This window comes from Brassica napus, chromosome A2 (genome assembly GCF_020379485.1).
Source record: "Brassica napus cultivar Da-Ae chromosome A2, Da-Ae, whole genome shotgun sequence".
In the NCBI taxonomy this organism is placed as follows: Eukaryota; Viridiplantae; Streptophyta; class Magnoliopsida; order Brassicales; family Brassicaceae; genus Brassica; species Brassica napus.
In genome coordinates, this window is record NC_063435.1 from 10,703,738 (window position 1) to 10,730,549 (window position 26,812).

General features: G+C 33.5%; 5 protein-coding genes across 5 annotated transcripts; 2 read left to right on the plus strand and 3 right to left on the minus strand.

Annotated features, from left to right (window-relative positions):
* Positions 1–815: 815 nt before the first annotated feature.
* Positions 816–2,260, plus strand: LOC106395163 (NAD(P)H-quinone oxidoreductase subunit L, chloroplastic). The gene is made up of 5 exons (XM_048757009.1): positions 816–1,335; positions 1,413–1,502; positions 1,585–1,692; positions 1,777–1,871; positions 1,968–2,260. Exons 1-5 carry the CDS (start codon positions 1,201–1,203, stop codon positions 2,116–2,118), a joined length of 579 nt encoding a protein of 192 aa, XP_048612966.1. The 5' UTR covers positions 816–1,200; the 3' UTR covers positions 2,119–2,260.
* On the minus strand, positions 2,234–5,442 carry LOC106395151 (transmembrane protein 214-like). The gene is made up of 9 exons (XM_013835672.3): positions 4,925–5,442; positions 4,508–4,645; positions 4,249–4,437; positions 4,032–4,169; positions 3,826–3,944; positions 3,610–3,742; positions 3,402–3,531; positions 2,711–2,937; positions 2,234–2,635 (listed from the first exon to the last, which is right to left on the minus strand). The coding sequence occupies exons 1-9, from the start codon at positions 5,363–5,365 to the stop codon at positions 2,378–2,380; spliced, it is 1,773 nt and encodes a 590-aa protein (XP_013691126.2). The 5' UTR covers positions 5,366–5,442; the 3' UTR covers positions 2,234–2,377.
* Positions 5,443–8,420: 2,978 nt separating this feature from the next.
* Positions 8,421–11,451, minus strand: LOC125586978 (uncharacterized protein At4g22758-like). Its single transcript, XM_048757011.1, has 2 exons — positions 8,800–11,451; positions 8,421–8,704 (listed from the first exon to the last, which is right to left on the minus strand). Exons 1-2 carry the CDS (start codon positions 9,026–9,028, stop codon positions 8,538–8,540), a joined length of 396 nt encoding a protein of 131 aa, XP_048612968.1. The 5' UTR covers positions 9,029–11,451; the 3' UTR covers positions 8,421–8,537.
* On the plus strand, positions 9,071–17,535 carry LOC125584184 (protein C2-DOMAIN ABA-RELATED 9-like). Its single transcript, XM_048752231.1, has 4 exons — positions 9,071–9,207; positions 9,989–9,992; positions 16,951–17,046; positions 17,329–17,535. Exons 1-4 carry the CDS (start codon positions 9,071–9,073, stop codon positions 17,533–17,535), a joined length of 444 nt encoding a protein of 147 aa, XP_048608188.1.
* A 7,799-nt stretch (positions 17,536–25,334) lies between these two features.
* LOC125586982 (MLP-like protein 31) lies at positions 25,335–26,569 on the minus strand. The gene is made up of 2 exons (XM_048757017.1): positions 26,120–26,569; positions 25,335–25,892 (listed from the first exon to the last, which is right to left on the minus strand). The coding sequence occupies exons 1-2, from the start codon at positions 26,496–26,498 to the stop codon at positions 25,615–25,617; spliced, it is 657 nt and encodes a 218-aa protein (XP_048612974.1). The 5' UTR covers positions 26,499–26,569; the 3' UTR covers positions 25,335–25,614.
* Between the last annotated feature and the right edge of the window lie 243 nt (positions 26,570–26,812).

The following is a 26,812-nucleotide window of genomic DNA, read 5'->3' on the forward strand; positions in this document are numbered from 1 at the left end:
TGATTTGGGTGTTATCTGGCTACCTAGTTGTCATATAAAACCATGTACTCAAAAGATTTTATGCTATTTTCATAGTTTAAGAATATTGTTTAGAATACCGGTCCAGTATGATATATGCGCCGTTGTTTTCTAATGGAAGTGACAAAACAATAAATCATATATAGAGCTAAGAATAAGAAACAAAAAAAAAATATAGGTCTTGATCATCAAAAGCGGCCAGCGACATGTGTTGTTTGAAGTTTCTAGTGAGCAACAACAGTAATTAAATCTTATACGTTTTGTAGTCATTAATACTTCTGCAACAGATTTCGACGATCGTATAATCATTTGCATAACAATTTACAACCCTTTCTCTCTAAACATACGTCTGAGTTTTTATAAAGACACAAATAAACAATACAAAAAGTATACTAACAAATGCGAGAGTAGATTGATGATATCAACGAAAACAAGACAAAAGACTGGCCTTTGCAGATCGAGTTTACACGCATAGTTACTACCAAGTTAGAGCATGTAAACTCCATTTTTTTTCTTTCAAAATGGAGTAAAATAATAATCTTTTATATAAATCATTAATCCCATTCCAAATTCATGATTATTATACCAGAGGTTCCCTTGTTATTAGTTTCATAAACTTAAGCACAATTTAATAATAGAAAAAATTCACTTTTAGACTTTTGACATTCAAATATCCATGCGTCTCCTGTGATGAACATAAAGAGAAAGTGTTATCTGGTCAAAGGATTCTACTTCCGTGAGCTTCTTCACAAGCATTTGCTGCTGCTGAGGATATATAACCAGGCCTGTATAATAACACTACTAAACATTCTTATTAGCTCAATCAAGAGTTACATGTTTTTCTCAGTAGCCAGCTTCAATCTCTCAGTCTATACACATCAAGGACTCTCTATAAACAAACAACATTACTGTGAAATCACAGAGAAAGAAAGAAAAAAAAAGACTAATAATTCTAGAAAATCATTAAACTTGCAACACCACACCTTGAGGATCCACAATAAGATACTATATGCCAAAAGAAAACGTGAGGCCTCCCTAGTCCCTAATGACATGTGGAATTTATAGGATTCAAAAGAAAATAATCCAAGGCTGCTTGAAGCTAAATACTCCCTCTGCCACTAGAATCAAACTCAAGAGATAAGGAAAATAAAACTTCACAAGACAGAACACAGAGAGAGAGAGATGAGCCGTTGCTGCTCTCTTGGGCTCTGTGCCCCGAATGCGTTGTCTCTTTCTTCAACCCCTCGCAGTGTCAAAGCTCCTCTCTCTATTACATCTCACACCAAACCCATCTCTAACACCGATTCTCTTCTTCATGTAAGACTCCCCTTCTAACTTGTGATGATTAGAGCCATCTCTGATAACTTGGGTTTGACTTTTATGATTTACCACAGAATATTGCCAAGATGAGAGCAAAGGCTGGTGACTTCTTTGGAGCAAAGAAGACAATCTTTGCAGCTCAACTCGGGACAGTTCTCGCCACGGTAAAGAAACATATAAGACCTCATCTACCATTGAAAAATATGAGAGAAAAGAGTAGTACTAAAAAAAACTTTAGTTTTGCAGATTGATCACCCGGCCTTGGCAATAACTGGAGTCAACCACGAGCAGGAACTGAGCAGCGTCGTGCTCGATATCGGTATCATATCGGTCTGGTACTTCCTAGTAATGCCAGTAAGTATATGGTGTAAACCATTGTAGCATTTTCAAAGACTTGCATGTTTCCTGATCGATATTACTTCAAAATTGTGTTATTAGCCAATTATCATGAACTGGCTGAGAGTAAGATGGTACAGAAGGAAGTTCTTCGAGATGTATCTACAGTTCATGTGCGTCTTCTTGTTCTTCCCCGGGTAAGTATAGTATTCATACACACCACATTAATACATTATTCGCCTTGATGCTTGCTTTCTCTCTCTGGTTATTACCAAAGTTTTATAACTTTGCAGGCTACTTCTATGGGCACCATTTCTCAACTTCAGAAAGTTCCCAAGAGATCCGTCTATGAAGAATCCTTGGGACAAACCAAAAGACCCTTCCACTATCAAGAACGGTTACCTTAAGTACCCATTTGCTCAGCCAGAAGATTATGACTACTAAAATCTTCATTTACAGAAAGTTTGTTATATATCTTGTGACTGTATATACTCTTCTTATACTCAGGCTTAAGGCTCTATGTTCAATATAATCATATGACTATTAAACTCAAAACATATAATAAACAGAAATAACTTTATTCTCATTGTCAAATTTCTTTCAAAACTTTGTATCTTTGGGAGTAAAAGGCTTTTAACTTTCAAGTAAATTCTCTACACGGACGATAACTTATCGTCCTCAGGTTGTTTTCGTCTCTCTTCTCTCAGTTCTTTAAAGCTGTGATGATTGGATTATAGTATTGGTGCAGCTCCAATGAGTCCACCAGGTTCTTCAGCTCGGTTGTAACCTCAGGGTTGGATGATAGAACAGCTGCTGCAGCAGCTAGAACCACAACAGTAATGGCTGTTCCTTTGAGGCAGCCACTTCCACGGGAGAGTCTCCCTGATATCACTTTGCATGACTTGTCAGCTTCTTTGTAGAGAGAAACATTGGCTCTTCCTTCAGTGATGGCTTCCTCGTTCTAGAAACATCACAGGAAAGTTCAGAGATGAGTTCAGAGTGAAATTAGTTAGTTTAATAGAGTAAGAGGCGTTACCTTTAGCCTGAAGCTCTTCATGGTTCGGTTGAGAGTGGCGGTATCACTCGGTGATGATGATAGCTTGACAGAATGGTCCTTCCATTCATCAACAAGCCTTTTGAGAACAGCAACACTAGCTTCAAGATTCTCCTTGTAGAGATTGTCCCAGTGCTTGCAGCAATCAACGTTTTCAGACACGGCCCATATAGCGATTGCTGTAGCTTCCTTGGCCAGAACAGGGTTTCCTGTAACAACGGAAACACATTACAACTCTATTGGTAGAAGAGAGTCAAGGATTAAAGTAGGTGAGCACATTTATCGGGAACCAAAATTTTATTCAAAATTATAAACCGAATTACCAAAATACTTTTTATCCAAAATATTTTAAATTATCCAAATTATTCAAAATTTTATCCGAAAGCCCGAAAAATCTGATCTTTAATCCGAAAAAACCCGGATTTTCTAAGTTTTTAACCCGAATTAACCAAAAAATTTGAACCAAACCGCAACCGAATAGGATATGAAACCGATTCCTAACTTTGTTACCTGAACCGAACCGAAAAAGGAAAAGACCGAACCACAAGGGAACAATTTTCTAAATATCCGAACAGATCCTCAACCTCTAAAACCAAAAGAACTGAAGAACCTAATAACCGAACCGGAACCCAATGTCTAGGCCTAGATTAAAGGCTTCGTTTGTTACTAATACCTTCTCCAGCTAATCTCAGAGAGAAAGTGAATATCTGTTGTGTGACTTGTTTCATGGCCTTGCTCCCTGGTGCACCGGCAAGAGCAACTTCCTTCAGCAAGGGATATACTGCCTCAAACCTCTCTGTAGCCTGTGTGCATCAGAGACCATGCTTGTGATCAGAATCAAGCTTTTATTGTTTTATAAATTCCAATACTTTACTACTTACCTTAACTCTTGCGGATGAAGCAGGGAATGTAATCCGGACCAAGATCTCAAACATGGGAGGTGGAATCAATCGCTCTCCCTTCCTAACAGCTCCGTTTACAAGTATGGTCCTAGCCTTTGGATTCGACAACATTCTGATAACAAAAATTGCATAAAACAAGATTAGATGATGTAGTCAAACATAAAGGCAAAGGAGATCACAACAAAAATGACTCACTTCTCTACCAACTGCAGGATGAGATCTCTTGACTGAGGGTTGCAGTTCTTATTACCGACTACAGGTAACAAGTTGTGTGCCCATGACAACAACCCTACGGATAGATCACCTTGAGAGGCCTGTCCACATTCCACATTTTACAAAATTTCAGATATTTAACACACAAATTTCAACACCAATTCACATAAGGAATCAAACAAACAAACCTGAGCCATCATCCAAACTGTAACAGGAAGCTTGTCCTGTCCTTGATACTTAGCATTCTCCCTCAGAGTTGGCAATACATTAGTCAAAGCATCAGGCTTCCTACGCAACACCATTGCTAATGCGACAAAAATTGCCACCTAGAGAACATAACATAACCGAGTCACTGATCCAAACTAATGAGTGGAACGACCAACGATGCGGGTTTTCAAACGTTACCTGAGATTTGGAAGGAGTCTGTTGTGCACCTTTCTTCCCACCTTTAGCACCTCCTTGATGAGCTGCCAAGTCTGTGAGAATACAATCAAACGCCCACAACACAAACCCTCCAAGAGCCTCAACTGGACGTTGGTTGATCCAATCCACTGATGTTTTGTAGACAGGCTCAGGAATATGAGACAACGGAACCTGTTGGTTAAAAGGAGTCAGCTTTACGAAAGTCTGATTAGACAATCAATCTCACATAAACGAAGCTTACATCAATCAACTTGGACAAAGGAGACTCTTTGAACATCTTCACCCATGGAAACTGCACAGACGACACTCCTGAAAGTGCTCTCCCAAAGTAATCAGCAAACCTCATCAGCTGAATCTCCGGCTGAGTAGCATACGCTTCCTATCAACAAACAACAACACGAACAAGAAAGTTTACATTTTTATTTGTGTTTTCGATCTCAGATCAGAATTCAACAAAAAGTTTGAATTTTGATTTGTGGGTTTTCGATTTCAGATCAGAATTCAACAAAAAGTTTGAATTTTGATTTGTGGGTTTTCGATTTCAGATCAGAATTCAACAAAAAGTTTGAATTTTGATTTGTGGGTTTTCGATTTCAGATCAGAATTCAAAATTTTGATTTGTGGGTTTTCGATTTCACATCACAATTCAAACCCTTACCGAAGCTTCGATGAGGAAAGCTTCGAGATTTGAAGGATCGATCTTGGCAGCAGCTTCAGGCAACGACACTTTAGGCTTCTTCTCCTTCTTAGGTTTCGGCTTCTTAGTCTCCTCCGCCTTCTTCTTCTCATTCATCGCCGCGATCTCATCGTCGCTCTCATCGTAACCGTAAGATCTCGAGCCGTTGGGTTCATCCTCCACGTCAACAGCAGCCATCTTCGCCGCGAGGATCCGCTTCCTTCGATCCTCGGCTTGCTCCTCGAGCGAACGGAAGACGTTATCGCCGTTAGCATTTTGGCCGTTAGTCGCCGTCTGATCCGCCGGTTTCTGTTTGCGGTGGCGTTTTGGGTAGACGACTTTCTTCCAGCCGTGGTCGACGTGGGTGGTGTTGCCGTTGTAGGTCTCGAAGCCGTCGTAGTCGATAGATTCGATCGGATCCATTGTAAAGTTTGTAGCTTTTTCTCTCTCTCTCTCCGGCGTGAAAAAACAGAGACCAAAGTAGACGAGGGAAGAAATGTTTTTTATATATGGGAAATTAGGGAAGAGGGAGATAAAAACAATATCCTTTTAATCTACGAATTTGCCATTGTTATATATGTCTACCAGATTATGAGCCAATCATTTTGGGATTTGTTTCTTTTTTAATTAATCACGTTTTTAGTTTCATTGTTTTAGGATTAGTGATTATTTTTCTCCAAAGATTTAGAAAAGGGTGAAAATTGTTTTTTTTTTATCAACCTCTGTTTAAATGTTTTCGGACATTTTGGTCCTTACAATCTAACCTAATTTTGAAAAGTTTTTACCGATTGCCTAAACATTTTATATTCTATGTATATTCACCTAATTTACTCTTTATTTAACTGTAAATATAGATGTTCTATATTCTAATCAGATTTTTCAATAAAAAGATCCGATATCCTTTTTTTTTTTGATCACCTAAAAGATCCGGTATCCAATATGTTGTTTTGGTAACGTTTGTTTCATTATTTTAGAGATATGGTAAAATGATCCATGACACGAGTTTCCACTAGCCTGTCACTCTCATAAAGTCTTACGTTTCGGCTTGTTATTATTAATTCAACAAAATAGACGGAAAAATTTACATAAGTGATAAGGCTAACATACGTAATTAGAGAATTTATACCTTTTTTTATTAAAAATAATAATTACACTTTAGATAACGTTTCCAAAGTCGGATACTCCTATTTTGTCAACATGATCTTGGTTTCAAAGTTCAAATTTCAAATCATCATTCGTCTTTTTAATTATAAAGTAGCATAAATTTATATACGTAACGTTTCAATTTACATGTCATTTCTAATGCTAGCAAACGTCAAAGGTCCCACAGAAGAAAAAAAAAATTGAACTTTTATCTAGTAAATGAACAAAAATCCACATGTTAAAGTGCAACTAAGATATCGTCAACTAAACCCCAACCCCCGACTAACTCGATACAAAAATAGCTGTATTCTTTAATAAAATCTTCGGTATTCATCAGTACATGTTTTTTCTCTCGAGAGAACAAAATCCACATGCACATGTAGGTAACAATAAATAATATAAAGTTTTTAATGAGTATTCTTCATATTAAAGGTTTATGTTTTTAAGAACCTGCAGAGTTCTAAAAAGATGAAAACTCATTGCTAAATGTTTCTAGAGAGTGAACAGTATATGGAAACTGATGTCTATGGTGGTGGTGAATTAGACCACGTATAGTCAAAAATATGTGCCCAAGTAACATAAGTTATGGGAAAATCACATTAAAAATATTCAAAGTGGCAGTTTAAACTTCCAACATTTTTGATTACCATTTTAAATTTTCAACCTAACATATGTAGTAGAAGGATCTTCATGATCTTTGTTCGTTTCCTAAATGGGTAGTTGACAAAAAAAACATGTGATCATTTGTGTTTTTCACCATTAAATCACAAAAAGATTAATCTAAATTCTATTTTCAGCAAATGTAATGTGATAGACAATATTTTAACACAACATTTCTCTAACTATATTAATCAAAATGGCTATTCAGTCACTAACCACTACTATAGTTTTCACTTTGCAAATAAGCACAACATTTAACTAACTATTAATAAAAAATAAAATATTTTGTAGCTCAAAAAATATATCAAGATATTTCAGTTTGGATCCACTTTGGTTTTTGTTTAACTATCTGCTATTTTTATGTAATCAGTTACAGAATAGTTTCTCAACAACTTTTTCTGTTGCTATACATATTTCAATTCTTTGGTGAAAACTCAAAACATACTTCTATGTGCAAAGACAAAACATATTGGTTGCTAGTGATTAAAACTTTTGCGAGGGGGAGGTACTTGTCTCCTGATTGTTGTTGTCGCAAAAGACCTTTTCGTTAAGTGAGTTTGTCCGTGTGAACAAATGAAACATGTGATCAAGAATGATCTTGTGACCTTGGTGCGGTGTCTTCCAAAGACTTGACTGTGAGAACTTTTTTTTTTTGAACAACCCTTAGACTGTGAGAACTAGAAAATGGAAAAACGAAGAGATATATGGCCCAGACGATTGTTGGGCTTTGCCCTTTGAAGAAATAGACGTGTTTTGAAAATGAGGCATCAGGTGCAAATGGTCTAAATTTTACTTAAGTTTCACTTATCAACTGAAAATTTAGCTTAGTTCAAATTGTTATTGAGAGTGAAAAACTGGTCTCCCATGAGAAGTAGATTGTATTTCCTCTATTGAAGAAATTCAATGGTCTGTTCAAAAATCGAGTCTTGTATGTTTTAGCTATCCAGCCCATTAAACTTCTAATAGTTTGGACCTTAAAAGCCCTTAGTTTATTTGAATCTCTCGTTGATATTTTTCGCCATATTCTTCTTCTAGCTTCCTCACCGAAGTTGTGTTAATTTTTTCCAAGTTTACAGATGTACGAATTCACAACATACATAAACAACAAGTACCGCAAGTATGGTACCTGAGGAAACTAAGAAAGAAAAGGATAATCTAATATATTTTCTTCTCGAGTAAATTGTGTGTAGTGATTGTGTAGAGCTTAGTCATAATAGTTTACTATATATACTGTATACGTCTCAAAACCTTAGCTTGATGTACACGTTTCAGCGAGACACAAACACATCGTGTCATTTTAGTACTTCTAGAAGCATCTAGAAATATAAGTGTTGGATAATGAGAGTTGGGCAGGGATCGTTTTCGTGATGGAAGAAGTAAAACACGTGAAGCACGGCAAGGCTGTGGAATGATGCACGGTTAGTACGGAATCTACTCTACTGTATTGATCATTATCTGTACTTTTTCTTTTTGTTTCTTCTGTTGCAAAGTTTCTTTCGCCTTTTTTAATCAAAGCATATTTGATCATTTTTATTTTTGGATTATGCGACGACGTCTCCTCTTCACCATATTATTCCCATCACGGACACAACACATATTATACCACTATAAAGTAATAGACTAGTGACGTTTGGTTATTCACACGACACAGCTAATACTTTGATCAAATAAAAGCCAAAGAGTGGAAAAAAAAACTGAAACTTTTATTTCCGACAAAGCCAATATTGTCAACAGAAGCTTCTGGATTCAAATCATAAGAAAATAAAAGTTGGGTCTGAAAAAGAAAGAATCTTTAATGGGTGGAGACTCTTAGACTGAAGGACTTGTTGATCCAAGCTTTGAAGCTTCCTTTTCTAGCTCCATCACCTTCCTTAACCACTTTATTCTTCTCCTCTGGCTTCCTACACAGAGTAAAGTTCCTTGCACCAAGCGATCCAATCCCTTTCCACGGGCTTATAGCTGTCAAAACAAAACCAAAAAACCGGTTTAGTAAACCAATTAGGTTACAAGAAAATCAATTCGAGTGAGGATTAGGAAATTAATTGGTTACTTACATTCAGGTCCAACCATGGGACAATAGAGAATGAAATCATTGAAGTCGGATCCGAGAAGAGGAAGACGACCTTCACGAGCGTAGCACTTGAGAGCAGTGTCGATAACCGAAGCTACGAGATCTTCTTCGTACGCAAGGAACCGGATCGGACCGGCGCTACCGAGAACGGTAACGCTTATAAGGATTCTGTTTCCCTTAGCGTTCTTCTTCTGCTTGTTGTAGAGCAACATCTTCGAAAAATTTCAAGAGAAATAAAACCCTAAATTTACGAGATGAAACTAGGGCTTGTTGATGAGACTGAGATTCACGGGTCGAGGCCGAGGCAGCGAAAGTACCAGCCTTCTTTACAGGAACCGAAAGAGAAAGCAGAGGAAGAAGAGAGGGGGAGGAGGAAGCTTGCTCTTTGGAGGTGAAGGGAGAAAGTAAACTTATCACCGATCGGATTCGTTTCCACCATTCACAAACGGTTCCACGGTAAGATTAAGATCGAAATCGTGGAAGGGAGAAAGCACTTTTGGTTTTGGCGATGCGAGAAAGCAGACAAGATTGTGACCAAGACAGAGAATGGATGTGATTGTTGAGCCGAGGGGTGTTTAAATAGGTTAGTTAGGGTTTTAGTTTTTTTTTGGGAAAATTCCGTTTTGTTGCTTTTTCTAAAACGTGTTTTATTTTCTCCCGTGTGTCTGACGAGTAATCAGGACCAGAATAGAAAATCAGAGTCGGTTCGGTTCAATGCAATAAAAGAAAAAATCGATTAAATGAAAATTTTAAGATGATTGAGTGAAATATAGCTTTAAACTTTGTGGTGTAAAATTTAATCTATAAAAAAATTTTCTATACTTTATTCGATATAGTTGTAAAATCTAAACGCAAAAATTTACTTTAGTAAATAAGGATTTACAACTAATTTTTTTCTGGATTGAGATTTATAAATAATATTAGGATAGAATCCGCGCTTTCAAAGCACGGGATTATTTTTTGTTGACAAATTTATCAACATGTCGATTTGTTAGCTAATATATTTAGGCATGTGCATTTGGTTTTTGGTTCGCTTCTAGATTGTACTTTTTGTTTTCGGTTTGGTTGTGGTTTTTAGTTTTTGGTTCAAAAAATATATGAACCGTCTGATTATTTATAAATTTGAGTCTGGTTTAAGTTTACTTATTTTGGTTTTTGTTTGATTCAAATAGCAAGGTAAGAACCTGATAAAATTCTGAATTCAATTCAAGCGCGTAGATTTGAATATAGATATGGAATTTTCAATCTTGATTCTTGATTCTGATTAAGACAACTATATTTTTAATAGTTTTTTTGGGTTGTTGACAAAAAAGAAGTATTTTCTTGGGCTCAACAAAAGGATTACGCTACAAGAAAACACACTACATTCTGACGGATAATATTTTCGTCGGTTTTCTTTGACGAAATTCCGACGAAACATATAATTTCATGTTCGTCGGAAATATCCGATAAAATTTCGACAGAATATTATAATTTTGGGATTTCAATAGGGATTTCAAGTTCAAGTTCGTCAGAATTCTGTCTGTCAAAATTTTGTCAGAAATATGTTAATCGGATTTCGTCGGAAATTCATTTGTTAAAATGATTAATATAATGTAATAAATTTAAAGTTATTCTTTCATTGTTAACTAATAAAAATCTCTCTATCAATTTTTTATTAACAAATTTAATTTATCAAAATTGTTATAAATTTCAAATATATACAAAATTTACTTAATACAAGTAATGTTTAGATGATATTATTCCGCGCTATCGTGGGAAGTCATCTAGTTTACATATAAAACAAGGGTCTATTTTAATATTTTGAATATGATCCTTTACAATTACTAGGCGGACCAGAGAGAAATTAAAGATTAAGAAAAGTTTTATAGTCCAACCAGTTACCTTTTTGTTTACCAAGATATTTTTTTTTGCTAACAGAGTATCCTGATTCTACCGTGGTGGTCCAGACTAGAGACTAAAGTGAGCATGGATCCGAAGGTCATCAGGTGGCTCACCGTATAACGGTCTTTGGTCTCGGATGCTGCAGCCCATATGTAAATTTCGTTGTGGCCAAGACTGGAACCCAGAGGCGGATACTCCAGCTGGAGCTCCTTTACCACTAGACCGAAGCAACTTGTTTTGTTTACCAATATTTTAGCGTGAAGATGAATTTCCGTACGATATGTACTGCGTTTACATTTGTGTTTATTAGAAAGAGAATCCTTTTTACATTGCCTTTAACTTCACATATATATTTTACATATTTATGCAAATAGCCATGGCTAGTAGAGATATACAGAGATTTTCTAGAGTGTCTCACTAAAACTTATATCATATAAGATTAGACTCTAATTTATCCAAAATACAATATTTACAGCATAAAAGAAATTAATCGATTATCTCCAGATGATGTGTTTCTTTTCTGACATGCACATCAAACTCTCTTTTTATAATTTCAAGGGTGTTTGAGTGGCGAGTAAACTCATGCACATTTTTTCTCAATTTTTTTTTCCAAATTCTCAATCTGAGAGGAGCTTATCCGGTCTTCGGCGTCTGACGTCGGTCCGTGAAGATGCTCCCTCCCTCTTTTCTTTTTTTGTCCATCGGACTCTAAGTTTAATTGACAGAAAATCATATTCCGTTGGAGACACAAACTTTCTTTTCTTTGCGGCTGTCATGTGGCTCTTTGGAGGATAGTTGCGGCTGCCATCGGACTTAAAAATTTATTGTGGAGAAATATAACCTGAGCTCGAACACCGTCCTAGTGAAAGAAAAATATTTGATTACCCCGAGTATGTTTTTTTTAACGTACAATACCACTTCCATGTTACTTCCACTTACCTACATAAATCATCTTATGAGAAAATTGATTGTGCTTTTCATGTAGATGTTTTTTTTTTGTTATGACAACAATGACTAAACTATGATAAAATACCCACCGGTTCGGAAAGCCAAACCAGTGATATTGAATCAACTAGAATGTTTATGCATGTGTCACTAATGTTTGTTGATTTCTTAAACAATGTCATTTTGATATATTTCACGGAAATTAAGAAAACTGTATGATAGACTAATATATATTTATTTAATGTGCGATTAGTTACATGAAAATGTTTTAAATAAAATTCTATTGGTTATTTAAAAGGATAAAAATAGATTTAATATATAAAGTTATATTGGAAATGTAAAATTGATTATATTTTTGGTTTATGAAATCATTTTATTTTAGTTCTAATACTATGATTTATGCACCTCTACCTAAATAAACAAAAATTTATTGATTTAAATTTAATACATGATGAGAGTAGATGTCCTAGTAGCTCCAAAATCTTCCATGTCAGTCCTAATTTACCTGAAAGTTATGATAGTGGCCTTGCGACCATTGTATTAGGCTGACCCCAACAAAATTACATGCAAGTTAAAAATCATATTTGTACGTTAATAGATATTTAAACATTATACGCCAGTCAAATAAACGGCCAAATTTTGAATTTCCCTCTAGTAAAAGACAAGAAGCATGTTATAATAACATGTCATTATTAACATACTAGGGTCGGCCCGCCCTACGGACGGGATATTAGTTAATTTGATATTCACTAAATGTTCGAGTTGAAATTTGTTTTAAGATTCAAGAATTTGGTTATCTGTTATGTCTTACTTATTAGTATGCGGTGGTATAGTTATTTTTCGATTATTCTTGCTTTGGTATTGTATCAAATTAACTAATTGTCCAACTCATAATTATAGATGTACAAATGTGGATTTGTGAAAAAGTTTGATGACAATACTGTTTTTTTTTTTAATTCTTATTCATAGTGGAGTGTGCATGTGTCAGAAAGAGCCCTATAACAATTTTTATGTTTTTGTGTATGGATTTTAAATATATATTATTTTGTATAATGCATACTTGCTCTACAACATTTGCTTGTAGACTAAAAAAATTGTTTTCTATATTTTTAAAAGAGAAAATATTTAGTCTAGAATATAACATGGACATATGTATTGACTATATATAGAAGTTGGGTGTTATTTTAAAATGACATATGTATAGAGATTTTTCAACCATTACTTCACTGGCACAAAACATTTATAACTGTAAATACCTTCTTTTAAAAGCAAAACTAATAAAAGCGTGTACAACAAATGTATTTTGATATATATTATATGCATCAAGTTATAAAGGTTGGAAACATTGCAAAACTGTTTGGAGCAAAGTTTTTAACTTCACGATCTTCATCTTGACGTCAGTTCAGTGTCGGCCCTGGCCACAAGCAGAAGAAGCATGGGCTTCCAGCTGACACGATAATAAATATTTTCGCAGCCACATATTTATAAAAAGTGACTTTAGCCTATTGGTTCTAAGAGAAATTACCAGTGCTAGAGGTGTTGGGTTCAATTACCCTTAACTGCATTCATTTATTTTGGTCCTAAATATAAAATGGGACACGTGTCACTCCCAGAACGCATGAATTGATGACGTGGCTTCACGGAAGAGAGGCGAACATTTCTTTATATATATAAATTATATAGTACATACTTAATATTATAATTACATGTCACTTACAAACTCAAGAGCATATTCGAAACTAATATTATTCTTAGAAATAAATTATTAATGTGGCATCTTATGAATTTAATTCAAACGTAACGATTAGGAAGAAATCAAGAAATTAAAATAAAATAATAAACATCTTCTCTTTAATTATTTTCCAGGCAGTATGTGTCTGTTCAATTAGCCATTAGCCAGATTCCTCAATGTCCTTACATCCATTGATTTAGAATCATTCGCACAACAAATTCTTCTCGATTCAAAGGTACGTAGTAGGTGCATTCATTTCAACATGTCACACGTTGTTTTTGTCATCCATCAGTCTATATCGTATCACTTCATCCATATTAAACAAAATATCTTAGATGTATAAACGTGAGTTCCACCTAAGATTTGCTAATCAGCTTTATACAACAATAATCCTTCAGTCGTTCTCAATTATTTTGTCTTAAAAACAGTTAATTAATATACAATACAATAAAAATGAAAATACAATACAATATTTTTTAAAAGAAAATACAATACAATTAAAATGTGAAATAATCTGAATTTTTTTTTTTACTGAAGAAAATCTGAAAACAAAAGGATACATCAAACTGAAAGTTCAAAACCTAGTGATTTGTAGACACCATATCATAGTTCATATGTAATTTGAAAAATAATTACCAAATGTGTACATAAAAAGCCAATTTGGAGACACCAATTTGTTTTGTTTTAGTGCTAAATCTATATTATTAAAATAGGATTCTATTATCTTTTTTACCTTAACCTGTCATTTTCTTTACTAACATTGTATGTTTCATTAAGGGCAATCAAGTAATATTAATAACACTTTTATATTGGGTCATTTTTTTCGGATCCAGCCCATATCAGATCTCTCTTGGGCCATATGGGCCGATTAAGAAATCAGATCCAATTCTCACATTTTTTTTCCTTTTGGCCATTGAGTCTAAGTTCAAATAATTTTTTTCAACTATTCTTAATTATTATTTTTTCTTTTCTTAATATAATTTAAGCATTCATAAAAAAAAATTGAATTTTTTTCATTGAAAAGTATAAATCTTTATTAAAAGTATATAAACTTTTTATTAAAATATTAATCACATAATAGAACTAATTTATCAAAGTTATACCAACTTAATTTATTAAAAAATAAAGTTTAATTTTTAAACATAAATAGTCATTTAAAATAAAATATGATAAATAAAGATAAAAAGTTTAAGTATTTTATAAAATAAAACACAAATATATGAACATATGACATTTACTAAATATTTGTCAATTGAAAAAAAATAATAATAATAAACTCGCGCTTTCAAAGCGCGGATCAAAATCTAGATTTTTTTAACAAATAAACATAGTTGGTTAAGACTGTAAACTTAAAGAAAAATTAGGGACCAAAAGAAAACATGGAGAAAGATATGTATTTCAGTTTTTTCAAAAAAGAAAAGAAAAGATACGTATATCAGTGTGCCAAAACCTTCTTACACTAAAAAATAAATGTGAGTTACGTATCTACATTTACTCTATAGCGAGCTTTAACATGCTTAATGCTTTTAGCTGACAGGTGTCCGTCCAAATTAAAATAGATTAATCTTCCCTATTAAAAGAGAAGTACTATTTTTATCTACTATTTAGAAGTCTACTAAGACCATTTCATTAATCACATAATATGACATAATAATTAATAGAAATATTAATAATAAATTAATTTTAACTATAGATTTGAATTTTATTTTCAGTTATAATAAAATTTGTTGAGAAAATTCTAACAAAATCCTACTAAATTTTTAAATAATTTTTATTAAATTTTGCATTAATTAATTTCGTAATTAAGTAATATAATACTTTCGTTTAAATAAATTATCATCTACCACTAAAACGGGTTCAAATTGTTAATCATGTCAGTTTTTTTATACAAATGAAGTTATTAACATATATTAAAAATTTATTTCTACAGCTATATATTTTTAAAAATCATATGTTGAAGAATATTTTTTATTTGATTATTTAAAATTATGAAAACTCAAAAACGTAATAAAAAAGGTAAAATGTATAAAACAAACCCATATATTAATAAAGTAATAAGAAACCTAAAAAATAAATAAAGAGTTATAAAATACATAACATTAGGATATAAATTGTATATTTAAATTTATATAATAATATCAAAATTAAATATTTATAAAATAAAAATATACCCGCACGATGTGCAGGATAAACTCTAGTTTATTTTTAAATTTATTATATTTTAGTCCATATAACTTTTTAATTGAAATGCCCCAAAATTGAAATTGTCAAAATTAACCCTACTTATAATTCCACATTTGAAAATAACTTATTAATATATGGTGATATATAAAATAGAAATAATTTTTTATTAAATAATTGTACGAAAAATCTTATAAATAAAATAGATTTAGTTAGAGAGATATTTTATTATTGATTGATATTAAACTCTCAATTCACCGTAACAATATTTAATACAATTTTTTTGTAACTAACGGAAAACAACAGAAAAACAGTATCAAATTAAAAGTGACTAAACTTCTTAAACTTAAGAATTCACTTTTTACATTTTCTTAGTTTATTTTCGTTGCAAATGTTGTTATGCTCTTCTCTTATTTAAATATGATATATCTTTAAAATTTTGAATTTATTTTACTGTTTTATTAAGTTAACTATCAAAACTAATTAAAAATATTTATATTATAATTTTATTTAAAAATTAGTGGACTAATATATTAATCTATTAAATGTTTTCACCGTTCACAGAAAATATCAGTTTTTAACAAAGGAAACAAAAACTGAAAGCATATCCAGAGAACATAAAAAAATATTAAACCTTTAGTAACACACTTAATAAGTTACAAAATCTTACCAAAAGTTTAGTATAAATCTTAATAAGTTATAACAAAAGTTTTGGTACGACTTTGGAAAGCTTTTGTAAGACTATTTAACTTATTAAGAGTTACTAAAGTTTTAATATTTGTTTCATGTTCTCTGCTTTCACTTTTTGTTTTAATATTTTTAATATTTAGTGAACAAAGCTTATTGCTTTTTGAATTAAAGATTGGACCTTTCGAGCATTGAATATAGGTTTATAGATCGTATAGAGTTATAGTTACATCGCGGAGTCACAATGTGACGGTATTGGTGGCCACCATGTGAGCAAGATCTCAGTTTGATCTTCGTTTCTTTGCTAAACAACAGACTACATTTTGTTTTCTAGTACATAATCTGGTTTAAGGGTCAATCTCCTTTAATTTATAGCATTTTCTTTTTGTAATCGATACATGTGTCTTAGTTTCGACATGATCTTGTTCAAAGGTCATCTCCCGTAGCTAATTAACATAAGTTCAGGCTTACGCACAATCTTGTTGAAGGCCATCTCTCAAATTCACTAGTGGGTAGTTGCGGAAAATTGTTATCTGAGATCGAGTATTAAGGAAAACGAGACATGACTGAATCACTGACTTGGCCTAGTTGATTGTATCCATGAGTTTGTGTACCCTGTGAAGCATCATCACTACTTTTTGATTTTCTGTTTGTGGATTTATTTTTCATCTCTTTTGAAACCCTTTTATTTGGTCGTTTCTTTAGAAACTGAAGACGCGTGTGATCAATAGTAACTGTAATCCAGTGTGGAACGAACAACTGACCCTTTCCATTAAAGATCTGGATGATCCAATCCGTCTGGTAAGCTCTCTCACGTCTATTACAATGGTCTCCCTGAGAAACCAGTGACTGCGTTTTTATCTTCACCTACTATTTACACAACACAACATGTTTAGTTGACCTAATCTATTAGCTTCACATTGTTGATGACTTGATGCATTACTTTTGGCTTATATGATGTCAGATAAAAACTGATTCTCGGGAGATGAATGGGTGATGTGGAAATAGACATAAGTCCTTTCTTAGAAGCCCATCAGATGGAGTTAAGATTTACAGAAGCTCCCCAATGGTTGTGCAATCAAGAGGATCCGTCCAGGAAGGACCAACTGTTTGGCTGAAGAGAGCAGCATCAATTGGAACAATGGGAAGGTCAAACAAGACATGATTCTTAGACTAAAGAATGGAGAGCGTGGAGAAATGGAGATCATGCTCGAGTGGACTGATGGTCCAGGCTACAAGGATCTCATGATCCAAGAAGACACCATGGATGCAACTAAACGATTGGACTAAGGTGCAGAAATGTTCAAGAGAGACCGTGACGATGTGGTTGTTATTTTCTTCTTCTCCTCATGGAAAGACAAGTTTGCCTTTATTTCTGCTTTGGTCTTTAGCTGTACATGTTGAATATAAAACAACCCGTTATATATGTACATTTGTATATATTTCTACTATTGAAAAATTGAAGCAAACTTTCTAGAAACTCTTCAAGTTTTTCTTAGTTTCTGCTAATGAATATGTATATATATATATTGCTGGACGAAGCACAAAAAGGTCAACGATGTTGACTTTCATCCACTGTCAAGATAGGAGATGCACAGATAGACATCAAGCCGTTCCCTTAAGATTCACAAATTGGGTTGGCATGGAAATGAGATCAAGACAGTCTAAAGAGAGCAAAATCGTCTACCATATTGGCAATATCATTCATGACATTGATTCTTTTGTCGAGGAACGTTGAATGTGGTGGTAAAGAACTCTGAGAGACAGAGATTGACGTATTCTGATGATTCATATATCATGATAACTTCTCATTTACCGTATACAAGAAACGGTCTCAAGTTCTTTACCAAGAGAGGAGGATTAACGTTTTCTGAAGTGGAGAAGATACTATGTGATTTAGCTGCATTAAAGTACGCAAATAGACAGTCTAAAGTCGCGCTTACTCTAAGCACCTTAGATAAACTATTTAAGAGAGAATCAATCACTATGATACTCCTCTCAAAGGAATTAAGGCAAGAGTCTAGCTTTATAAGATCTCCCTGCTTTAATGTTTCTATACATATTATAACATTCTTTTTTTTTTGTTGGTGTATGTTATTAGATAGTAGTGAATGCTGGTAATGGGTCAGGAGGGTTCTTTACGTGGGACGTTCTAGACAAGTTAGGATCCGAAACATTCTGTTCACTCTATCTTAATCCAGATGGGATGTTTCCTATCGATTGATTATAGTTTATGCGACTTATAATAATTAGTACGGATATAGGAATTACAGTAGTGACGAATGCAATAACGAGTATGGGGCTCACTAGGTTTATAACGGAGAGAGGAGGGAGACATTGTTTGTACAGAGTAGGGTATAGAAACGTGATCGACAAGGGAGTAGAGTTGAACAGAGAGGGCATCGAGACACATCTCATGAGTCATTATGGAGACTTCAAGACATGGTACTGTTAAAGAGAACCACTACTTGGATGATGGTTAGTTAATTATGATGTAGGCCAGAATGGTTTATTTGCATGTGTGTTCCACGTAAACGCAAATAAACAATCATGGATCAAATCCTCTTTTGTTCTTATGGGTTTATGTTGATATATGGTTATTAAATTATAATCTTCTAATGTTTTTAGCTGCATACATAGTGGTGAAAATTATGATTGAAATGGTGAGAATGAGACTTGCCGGATCAAATGAATGTATAGATAGTCTGATCAAAGATCTTGAGGAGCCGTTAGAAGCGCTTGGGCTGCGGATGAATATTTTGTCAGAGCCAAGAGATGCAATAGAAAAAGGCATTGAAGCTATTGCGACATTCAGTCAATATATCGAGGTATCATAGCTTTATTAGTAATCCGATTAGTTGTGGTCCTTGTGGATGTAGCTTTAAATTTCAGAATTATAATTTAAATGGTTATTAGGAAGGAAAACTAAAAGGATGGGAACTAGACTCTTGTGGAGAATGTTGGATAATTGAAGGTTGCATAGTGGACTCAAATGATCATCAATCTGCCATTGATGCTCACATGTACAGGTAATTTATTTTGTTTACAGATTCTTTATATCATATGATGATATTAGAAATTCAACTTATTAATTTACATAAATAATAATTCAGGGTAAAGGTGAGGGATGAAGATTGAAGAGTGGGGAATAGTATGGGTGGGTGCACCGTGCACATAAGGCAGAGCATTCATATCCCTAACATTGCTCTTAGTATGCAATCAATGCTTTCTGGTGGATGTCTCTTCATGACAAGACTCTTCAGAGACTTGTAACTTTTTCATTCTTCATAATTCTAATAACTAAGTCTTACTCCGAATATGAAATTTTGAAGAACTTAATGTTCAAATGTTTTTTTTGTTGTTGTTGACAACGTTACAGTAGATTTACGTTTGCTCGATTCAGGTTTTTGGAATCTGTTGGGATGGCTAGATTCTTGGATATAAGGGATTTCAGACAATTACATTGCAAGTCAACCTTGAAGACTTTTCAGGTAAATTGAACTTGTGATGTTAACTACATGCAAATAAATCGTTGTTGTCTACATTAGAGAAAAGTACAGATACATCACTCTTGCATGTTAGCTACATGCAAGTCTTTGAAGTCTTCACAATGGTTTATTGATCAAGAAGAGAATTAAATAGAGTTAACGTTTTAGAAGTCCACGTTATTTTTTAATTAATGAAATTAAGCTTGTGATGTTAACTACATAATTTTATTAAATTGAGAGATGTTGCCATGAATAACATATACTTTATGTAGTTAGGCATACACTAGTTTAGTATGAATAGTTAGCCATGTGATGGTCAATACTTCAAGTAACCACCAATCATTTTTTCTATTTAAATTTTAATTAGAAATTTAAAATTTGGCATCTTATTAGATTTCAAAGTTCTGCCTTTATTCAAGGGACAATAAAGTATAAAAAAACTGTTTTTGTTATTACATAATTTTAAATTTTTATTCTATAATCTCTATAAATTTTCAAGAAATATTATTTTTTTAATTTTAAATTTGTTTTGATCGTATTGTAAACATTCACTTAACTTATGTAAAGCATCTAAAAAAACTCTATTTTGAAGTTTCCAAAACTCTATATTTGAAATTTAAATGTGTTCTCCAAAAGCAAAACTTCAAAATTAACTTCAAAACTATTTGTCTTTTACACTATAGTCCTTATATTTGTCATAATAAATTTAAATTCATAAAAAATTGTAAATAACTAGCACGTATATAAAATTACAACAACAATATTAATTGATAAAATATTACACTAAAATAGAAAATTTTAAATAGAAATACATAATTAATAATAAATTTCAAAAAAAAAATACCATATTATCCATAAAATTATTTCTGTAATGCATTTCGAAGTGAAAATGACTTTTTTATTTTTAATTTGTAGATTACGAACTAAAAAATAGTGAAATCGAGTGATATTAATACTTGTAAATACATTAGATCTGAACAAGAAAGTAAAATAGGAAAAAAATATTGTTAAAAGACTTAACTAGTTATTTAACAATTATTCACGTGAATACATTCGATCTGAATAAGAATGATTTATACGGAAAAGACATCAACTAACAACAACAAACATTTTCGGTTACAAAAAAAATTGTTTGAACAATATTTTGGAGGTTTCAGGTCAAATTACATGAATATTAGTGTTGATGTAATATTAAGATTTGTGTAATAGTTATGTCTTCATGTAATTTTTAATGCTTGTTTTTGTAAGTTTCTTTTATATAATGTTGTTTTCTAAATTTAGTTTTAAAATATTTTAAATATTATTCTAAAGTTTTATTTAATTTTAATTGTAAAACTTAAATTTATAAAAAAAATGAAAAATTTATGAGATATAAAATTTTTAAAGATTAAAAAGATAAACAAAAAAAATATTTAAAAATCATAAATGTGATGTGTAACTGTCGGAACCAAAATGTAAACAAATATGAAACGTCAATTGAAGTTTTGAAGTTCTTTTTTCATAGAGCAAAAAACTTCATATTTGAAGTTATAAAATGTATTTTAGAGAAGTAGAGAAATTTCTTTTTGATTTTTATTTTCCTTCCTTTTCCTATCTTATATAATAAAGGAGATTTGGGTCTCTCCTCATTAAGCCACATCAGCATGTAGAGATGGGCAAATAGAGACACGTGGCTTCTTCTAATATTATAACTTTCTCTTCGTTTTGTGACAAAAGCGTATGACCCAATCGTTTCTCATGTTTTAGCAGATATTGTATTGTATTTGGACTTTTATGCTAATGTTTTGTGTAGGCCCAGATGGGGATAGAGTATTAATAACTTTGGAGTTCGAGAGTACTGTACTCCTCATTCCCCTGCCTCTTTGTAACCGTCACTGTTACTTTGAGCTTTACTGACCGGCGATTTATTGTAAGTTCTTAATGACGACTTACATCAATCTACAACTCCACATCCTTCCAGCTTCCCTTCCTTCTTCACAAATTTTTCACACTATATATATGAAGCTGAAGGAGAGGGTTCTGTTCTTTTTTTTCTTTTGACATCAAAGAGGGTTCTGTTCATCTGTTCGTCCCGCTATTCTATTATACCAAACTACACTATATATATGAAGCTGAAGGAGAGGGTTCTGTTCTTTTTTTTTCTTTTGACATCAAAGAGGGTTCTGTTCATCTGTTCGTCCCGCTATTCTATTATACCAAACTATGTGTAAGAATTGGTATAATCATGGCTACAGCTTCTGTATGAAGCTGAAGGCTGGTTGGTGTAAGGATATTGATGTCACACGCCTCCTCCATTTTTGGGAAACAGAGAATGTGAATGGAAGCAGGGAATGTGAAGCAGAGCCGTGCCTAGAGATTTTGTTAATTCGTCCTTGGTTGTGAGAAGGTATTTTCTGTTCACTGAATATGTTTTTCTGAAAGTCCTTGTGGATATTTAAAATTCTTCAGATCTTTTATTGATGCAGACACGCTCATCTAGGGCTCTATTAGCATCCATCAGAAAATCCTACATAAAGCTTAGCAATGGTAACTTCAAGCTCTCAGACTCTAATCTCTCCATATGATTCAATGACCAGAGACCGCCTACACTGAGATAACCGACCCGGTTAATCCACTCCCTACGGAGCTGTTCCGGTTCCGAAATTAAGAATAATTACTTTTTGGCAAACACCAATATACATCTTACTGGTTAGTCTCTTATCCTTTGCTTTTAAAACAGAGAATTCAGATATCATTATGCTATTGACAATGTTCATTTTCTCTCTCGGGAAGACATTATTGGCGAACTGAAAGCAATCAGGCACAAGTTGAATGATGCCACACACGACAAAGAACGTGTCATGGAAACTATTAGAATTCAAAGGTCAGTGAAAACGTCCTGTGTGAGCACTTCTTCATTGAAGAAGCTTCATCTATAATAAACATTGAAACGATTAACTCCACTTCTATCATTACACCTGTATAGGGATGTATCTTTTGTTTGCATGAGTGTGTTCGACGCACTAACAGTAATATTTCATGAAAATTTGCCCAGCTTCAACGTGGACGTTTAGGTCACTGTCAGGGAAAGGGGAAGAAGCAACTGAGCTGAAAGAAGAAGATTCAGATTTTCACTAGGAAGAGTATTGGTGCCAAGTTACCTTCGTTAAGTCTCGAAACCTTGGTTATGTCAACAATCAAACAAGCGATTGAGGTATTACACGTCAACCCTTCGGTTTTTGTCTTGCGCCTTTTGTATTTGATTTGGACTTACATAGACTCTCTTTTCGATTTTAGATTGGGTAGAAACACATCGGTTGTACTTCGTTATATGGTCACGAGAAAGAGGTAAACATTTTTAATATCGAAGAATTTGAGAGAGACCATACACTATGAAGTATGTGTGGTTGAAGTTTCCTGCCTCTGTAAGTTACGTTCTCCTTGAATCCACTAACTAGATTGCTAGAGTATTGAAGAAGTTAATAGATGATGGTTTCTGTTTTGTCTTCTTTCTGCGACCAAATTTTTTTCTTCAGTGCAGGTCTATATTAAGTTTGTAGTTCCCATCACCTATGACTCCGTCTATTTACATTACACTAGCGGCAAGTGTTTTCTGAAGAATTTAACGGGAAACATCAAGTGAAAGATTCTGTATAAGAGTTAGCATCAAGAAATGTTTTGCTTTTGACTATGTAATTAAGTTGCATTACTCTTTGTTGTATCAACCATTACATCACTATGAATTCTCAATTATATAGTTGGGTTTGTTATTAATCTTCAGATCTGTTAGCATTGGTGATTATTTTTTTAATAAAGTAAGGATGAGATATATCTACAAGGGATCAGTTAACTGTTCGATTCTGAACACGTGAAGATAGTTTTGGGAAGAAGATGGTGTGATTTTCAGTTGAGAAAAGCAAGAATTTGTAGCCATCACAAACTAAAGAAAGGAATATTGATGATTGACGGTGTGAGCATTAACGGTAAAGTAAATGAAATCAATTTTTATTGGTTTATGAGATGAAGTGTTAACACTTTTAAGTTATAAGGAAGGGAAGCGAATCAATATTTGAGAGGGGCTAGAGACGAAGATGAGAACTTTAGGAGTGAATATGTAACAACCGCAAATTATTCACCATCATCAATATAATTAAATAACGCACTTTCAGAACAAAACAAAAGAGTAAATGCGCAAACTTTTTTTGAATACATGCAAAACATAGAAAACTTTACTATCATTATATCAAACACAGCGGTTCATTTAAAACCGTGCATGCCCATATAATAAAATTTGTTTAGACGTTCAATATTAAAATCTAATACTCTTAGAAATTAAAATATATTAGTTATTCTTACTTTAGATTTTCTTCAACTATATTGATTTTTAATTTAATAATTTTGTTTCTAACAAAACAATATGAGTATTCTTTTCAACTCATACCATCAGATAAAAATAAAAAATTTCTCATGTTTTATAAAATTAAAATATATTTTAGTATAATAGTTTTTTAGTGTAAATTCACCCGCCCGTAGGGCGGGCCAAACCCTAGTTTATTATATTATCCTCTTGTTACCCGTAAAATCTTAATTGTTTTCAGGCTTCACCCAATTTTCGGTGATAATAATGTCCAATAATTTATTGGGAACCGGCTTCCATTATGTGGCGTCTTTAAATGCTCAGTTTCTCACCAAATCATGTGTGTATTCAAAGCTTCTGTAGAGATTCTACATTTTCTTTCCCTCAATATATTATATTAAAAGCATGAAGCATAACCACAGGTACAAATCTTTGCTTAAACAACCATCAGCTTTTCACCAAGGCCCATTTTACTCCAAAAATGGTAAGATCAACAACATCAAAGAATACCACCCGAACCACATTTCAGCACATCAAGTATCCTACCAAAAGAAAACTACGGAGAAGTCGTAATAGATAATCACCTTCTCGCATCAGCTATGACTTCTAAAGCTCTTTGCTGAACCCTAGAGAGCATGAGTGCTCATCATTTTGACAGTGTGATAATTGCAGGAGGGGATGCGATTTTGCTTCAAGTTTTGAAAAGACCACAAACTCGGACGTATTTTAAATCGGAAGCTTTTATTCTTCATAATTTTTTGAGAAACTTTACTAGTTGAAAATAAAAGGAGGAAATTAGAGAGTCAAATATATGTGATTTTCTCATTGCCAAAAGTGCTACTTTCCTTCAGTGGAACTTTTATTTTTGAATGAAAGAATATAATAGTGTCTGAAGGTGACTGATTATCTATTACGGCTTTTCGGTAATTTTCTTTTGGTGGGTGATAGGTGAGATGAACACAATAAATAAGTAATCTACCGCACGTAAAATGCTATCGACCATGACATATATGTTTGTTGGTTTGTGTTACTGTGTTATCACCAAACTTCAAACATGTATGTTGCATGTTATTTACCCAAATTCCTAATATATTTATCAATCGTAGTTTGAATTAACCAAAATCACATCACAAATCGTACATTTAGTACTATTTTTTGATAAAGTACATTTAGTACTATACTAATGGTTTAAGCAAAACTATACACGAAAAAGCTACTGCTCGTTAGTTTTTTTTACTGCTCATAATGATAGGGATTCGTAATCATGATGATAGGGATTCGTAAATCCAAACAGATATTATTAATACAAATTACACACAGTCTTATTATATAGTAGCGTCATAGCTAGTACACGTCGCTTCTCAAAGATACAACTTGAAACGTAAATTGATCTTATTATACACACATAATCATGGCACACTCATCATTTATATCTCTCACAAACTCGGACTTGGCTCCTTAATCCCTTATTGCGTTTAATTAAAATACAGAAAGAAAGGCACATCACACATTCTTTATTAAAAACAGACACACACACACATTCCTTTATTCCTCGGCCAAGAGATGTTCGTCGATCTCTTTGGAGACTTCGACACAGAACTGGAGGAGAGTCTCGGGATGAGCAACCTCGTCGCTAATCTTCTCATACTCAAGGTGCCAGTGAACAATACTCCCTGCCCCACCGTGCTTAGGGGTCACCTGGATCGTGAGCAAGAAACTTTTGTACTCTTTCATCAGATCACCTTCAATAACTCTAAACGTGATCAGGTTCTTCTCCGGCTCCACCGCCTCGATCCTCTCCTTTGCAACCTTTGCCTCTCCATCTGCACCAACAATATAACGTTTAATAGTTAATATAGGTTTTAGGTTAAAACTTTGTTAAAAAAAAGGTTAAAAATATATCGACATATGTATTAGTAAGATCGATATATACACTAGAACCATCTCTTTTTAGTCACTGAAAAATCTACAAAGCGGTTACATGCTTAAAATTTATACTTTTTTCTAAATCTTATACATAAGGAAAATATATATAACAACGTTAACTTGCCATGAACGTAATTCCACAAGATGATGGAGCCGGGTTTGCCCCAATCGCCTTCGTGCAGATCACAGCCCTGAATGTTGCCTGGAGATGCTTTGGAAACATGGTGTGGTTTCCCGGTGAACATGTGATGGAACTGCCCAGCAGAAGCTTTGATCTCCACGTCTGTCTCAAGCTTCCCCACCAAGCTAGACGTCTCCGTTGGCTTCACCTCATCTTCCACCGATTTGTTTGTAGCCTCGACCGCTTTAGGAGGTGCCACCATCACCTTGGTCTCAGCTTCTTCCGCCGTTGCAGCCTCCACCGTTTTAGTTGGTGCCACGGTCACTGACGGCTCCGCCTTTTCCTCCATCTTCTTCGCAATTTCGGTAGCAACATCCGCCATTCAAGGAAATTAGGGTTGTAAAGAGTGATATTCTTTTTATGAGTGAGTTTCCTTTGGAATTTTATAGCCCTTTATGTAGAGGAATGAGTGAGCAACTGTTGAAGAAAAAGACTATTTTTTTTACCACTACGTACCCCCATCATTATGACCCGCCAGGTGACAGCGATGACGGAAAGATGAAAGTGAAAAATACATTCATCATTTCCACCTACTCTTTAATTCTTTATGCGTCTCAAGATTTTTTTTCTTTCTAAATGGTGAAAATTTAACATATTTAAATTAACCATTACCCAAAAAATACAATGAATCGTTTG

What these genes read in the sequence shown, in the direction of transcription:
- LOC106395163 (XM_048757009.1), top strand. Translation starts at nt 1,201, where the DNA reads ATGAGCCGTTGCTGCTCTCTTGGGCTCTGTGCCCCGAATGCGTTGTCT. An exon ending in GGTACTTCCTAGTAATGCCA is followed by an intron (nt 1,693 to 1,776) that starts GTAAGTATATGG and finishes TTGTGTTATTAG; the next exon opens with CCAATTATCATGAACTGGCT. An exon ending in GTCTTCTTGTTCTTCCCCGG is followed by an intron (nt 1,872 to 1,967) that starts GTAAGTATAGTA and finishes ATAACTTTGCAG; the next exon opens with GCTACTTCTATGGGCACCAT.
- LOC106395151 (XM_013835672.3), bottom strand. Translation starts at nt 5,365, where the DNA reads ATGGATCCGATCGAATCTATCGACTACGACGGCTTCGAGACCTACAAC. An exon ending in CAGTTTGGATGATGGCTCAG is followed by an intron (nt 3,945 to 4,031) that starts GTTTGTTTGTTT and finishes GAATGTGGACAG; the next exon opens with GCCTCTCAAGGTGATCTATC. An exon ending in ATCCTGCAGTTGGTAGAGAA is followed by an intron (nt 3,743 to 3,825) that starts GTGAGTCATTTT and finishes TTTTGTTATCAG; the next exon opens with AATGTTGTCGAATCCAAAGG.
- LOC125586978 (XM_048757011.1), bottom strand. Translation starts at nt 9,028, where the DNA reads ATGTTGCTCTACAACAAGCAGAAGAAGAACGCTAAGGGAAACAGAATC. An exon ending in TCCCATGGTTGGACCTGAAT is followed by an intron (nt 8,705 to 8,799) that starts GTAAGTAACCAA and finishes TTGTTTTGACAG; the next exon opens with CTATAAGCCCGTGGAAAGGG.
- LOC125584184 (XM_048752231.1), top strand. Translation starts at nt 9,071, where the DNA reads ATGAAACTAGGGCTTGTTGATGAGACTGAGATTCACGGGTCGAGGCCG. An exon ending in TGGATGATCCAATCCGTCTG is followed by an intron (nt 17,047 to 17,328) that starts GTAAGCTCTCTC and finishes TGTGCAATCAAG; the next exon opens with AGGATCCGTCCAGGAAGGAC.
- LOC125586982 (XM_048757017.1), bottom strand. Translation starts at nt 26,498, where the DNA reads ATGGCGGATGTTGCTACCGAAATTGCGAAGAAGATGGAGGAAAAGGCG. An exon ending in CTTGTGGAATTACGTTCATG is followed by an intron (nt 25,893 to 26,119) that starts GCAAGTTAACGT and finishes TTGTTGGTGCAG; the next exon opens with ATGGAGAGGCAAAGGTTGCA.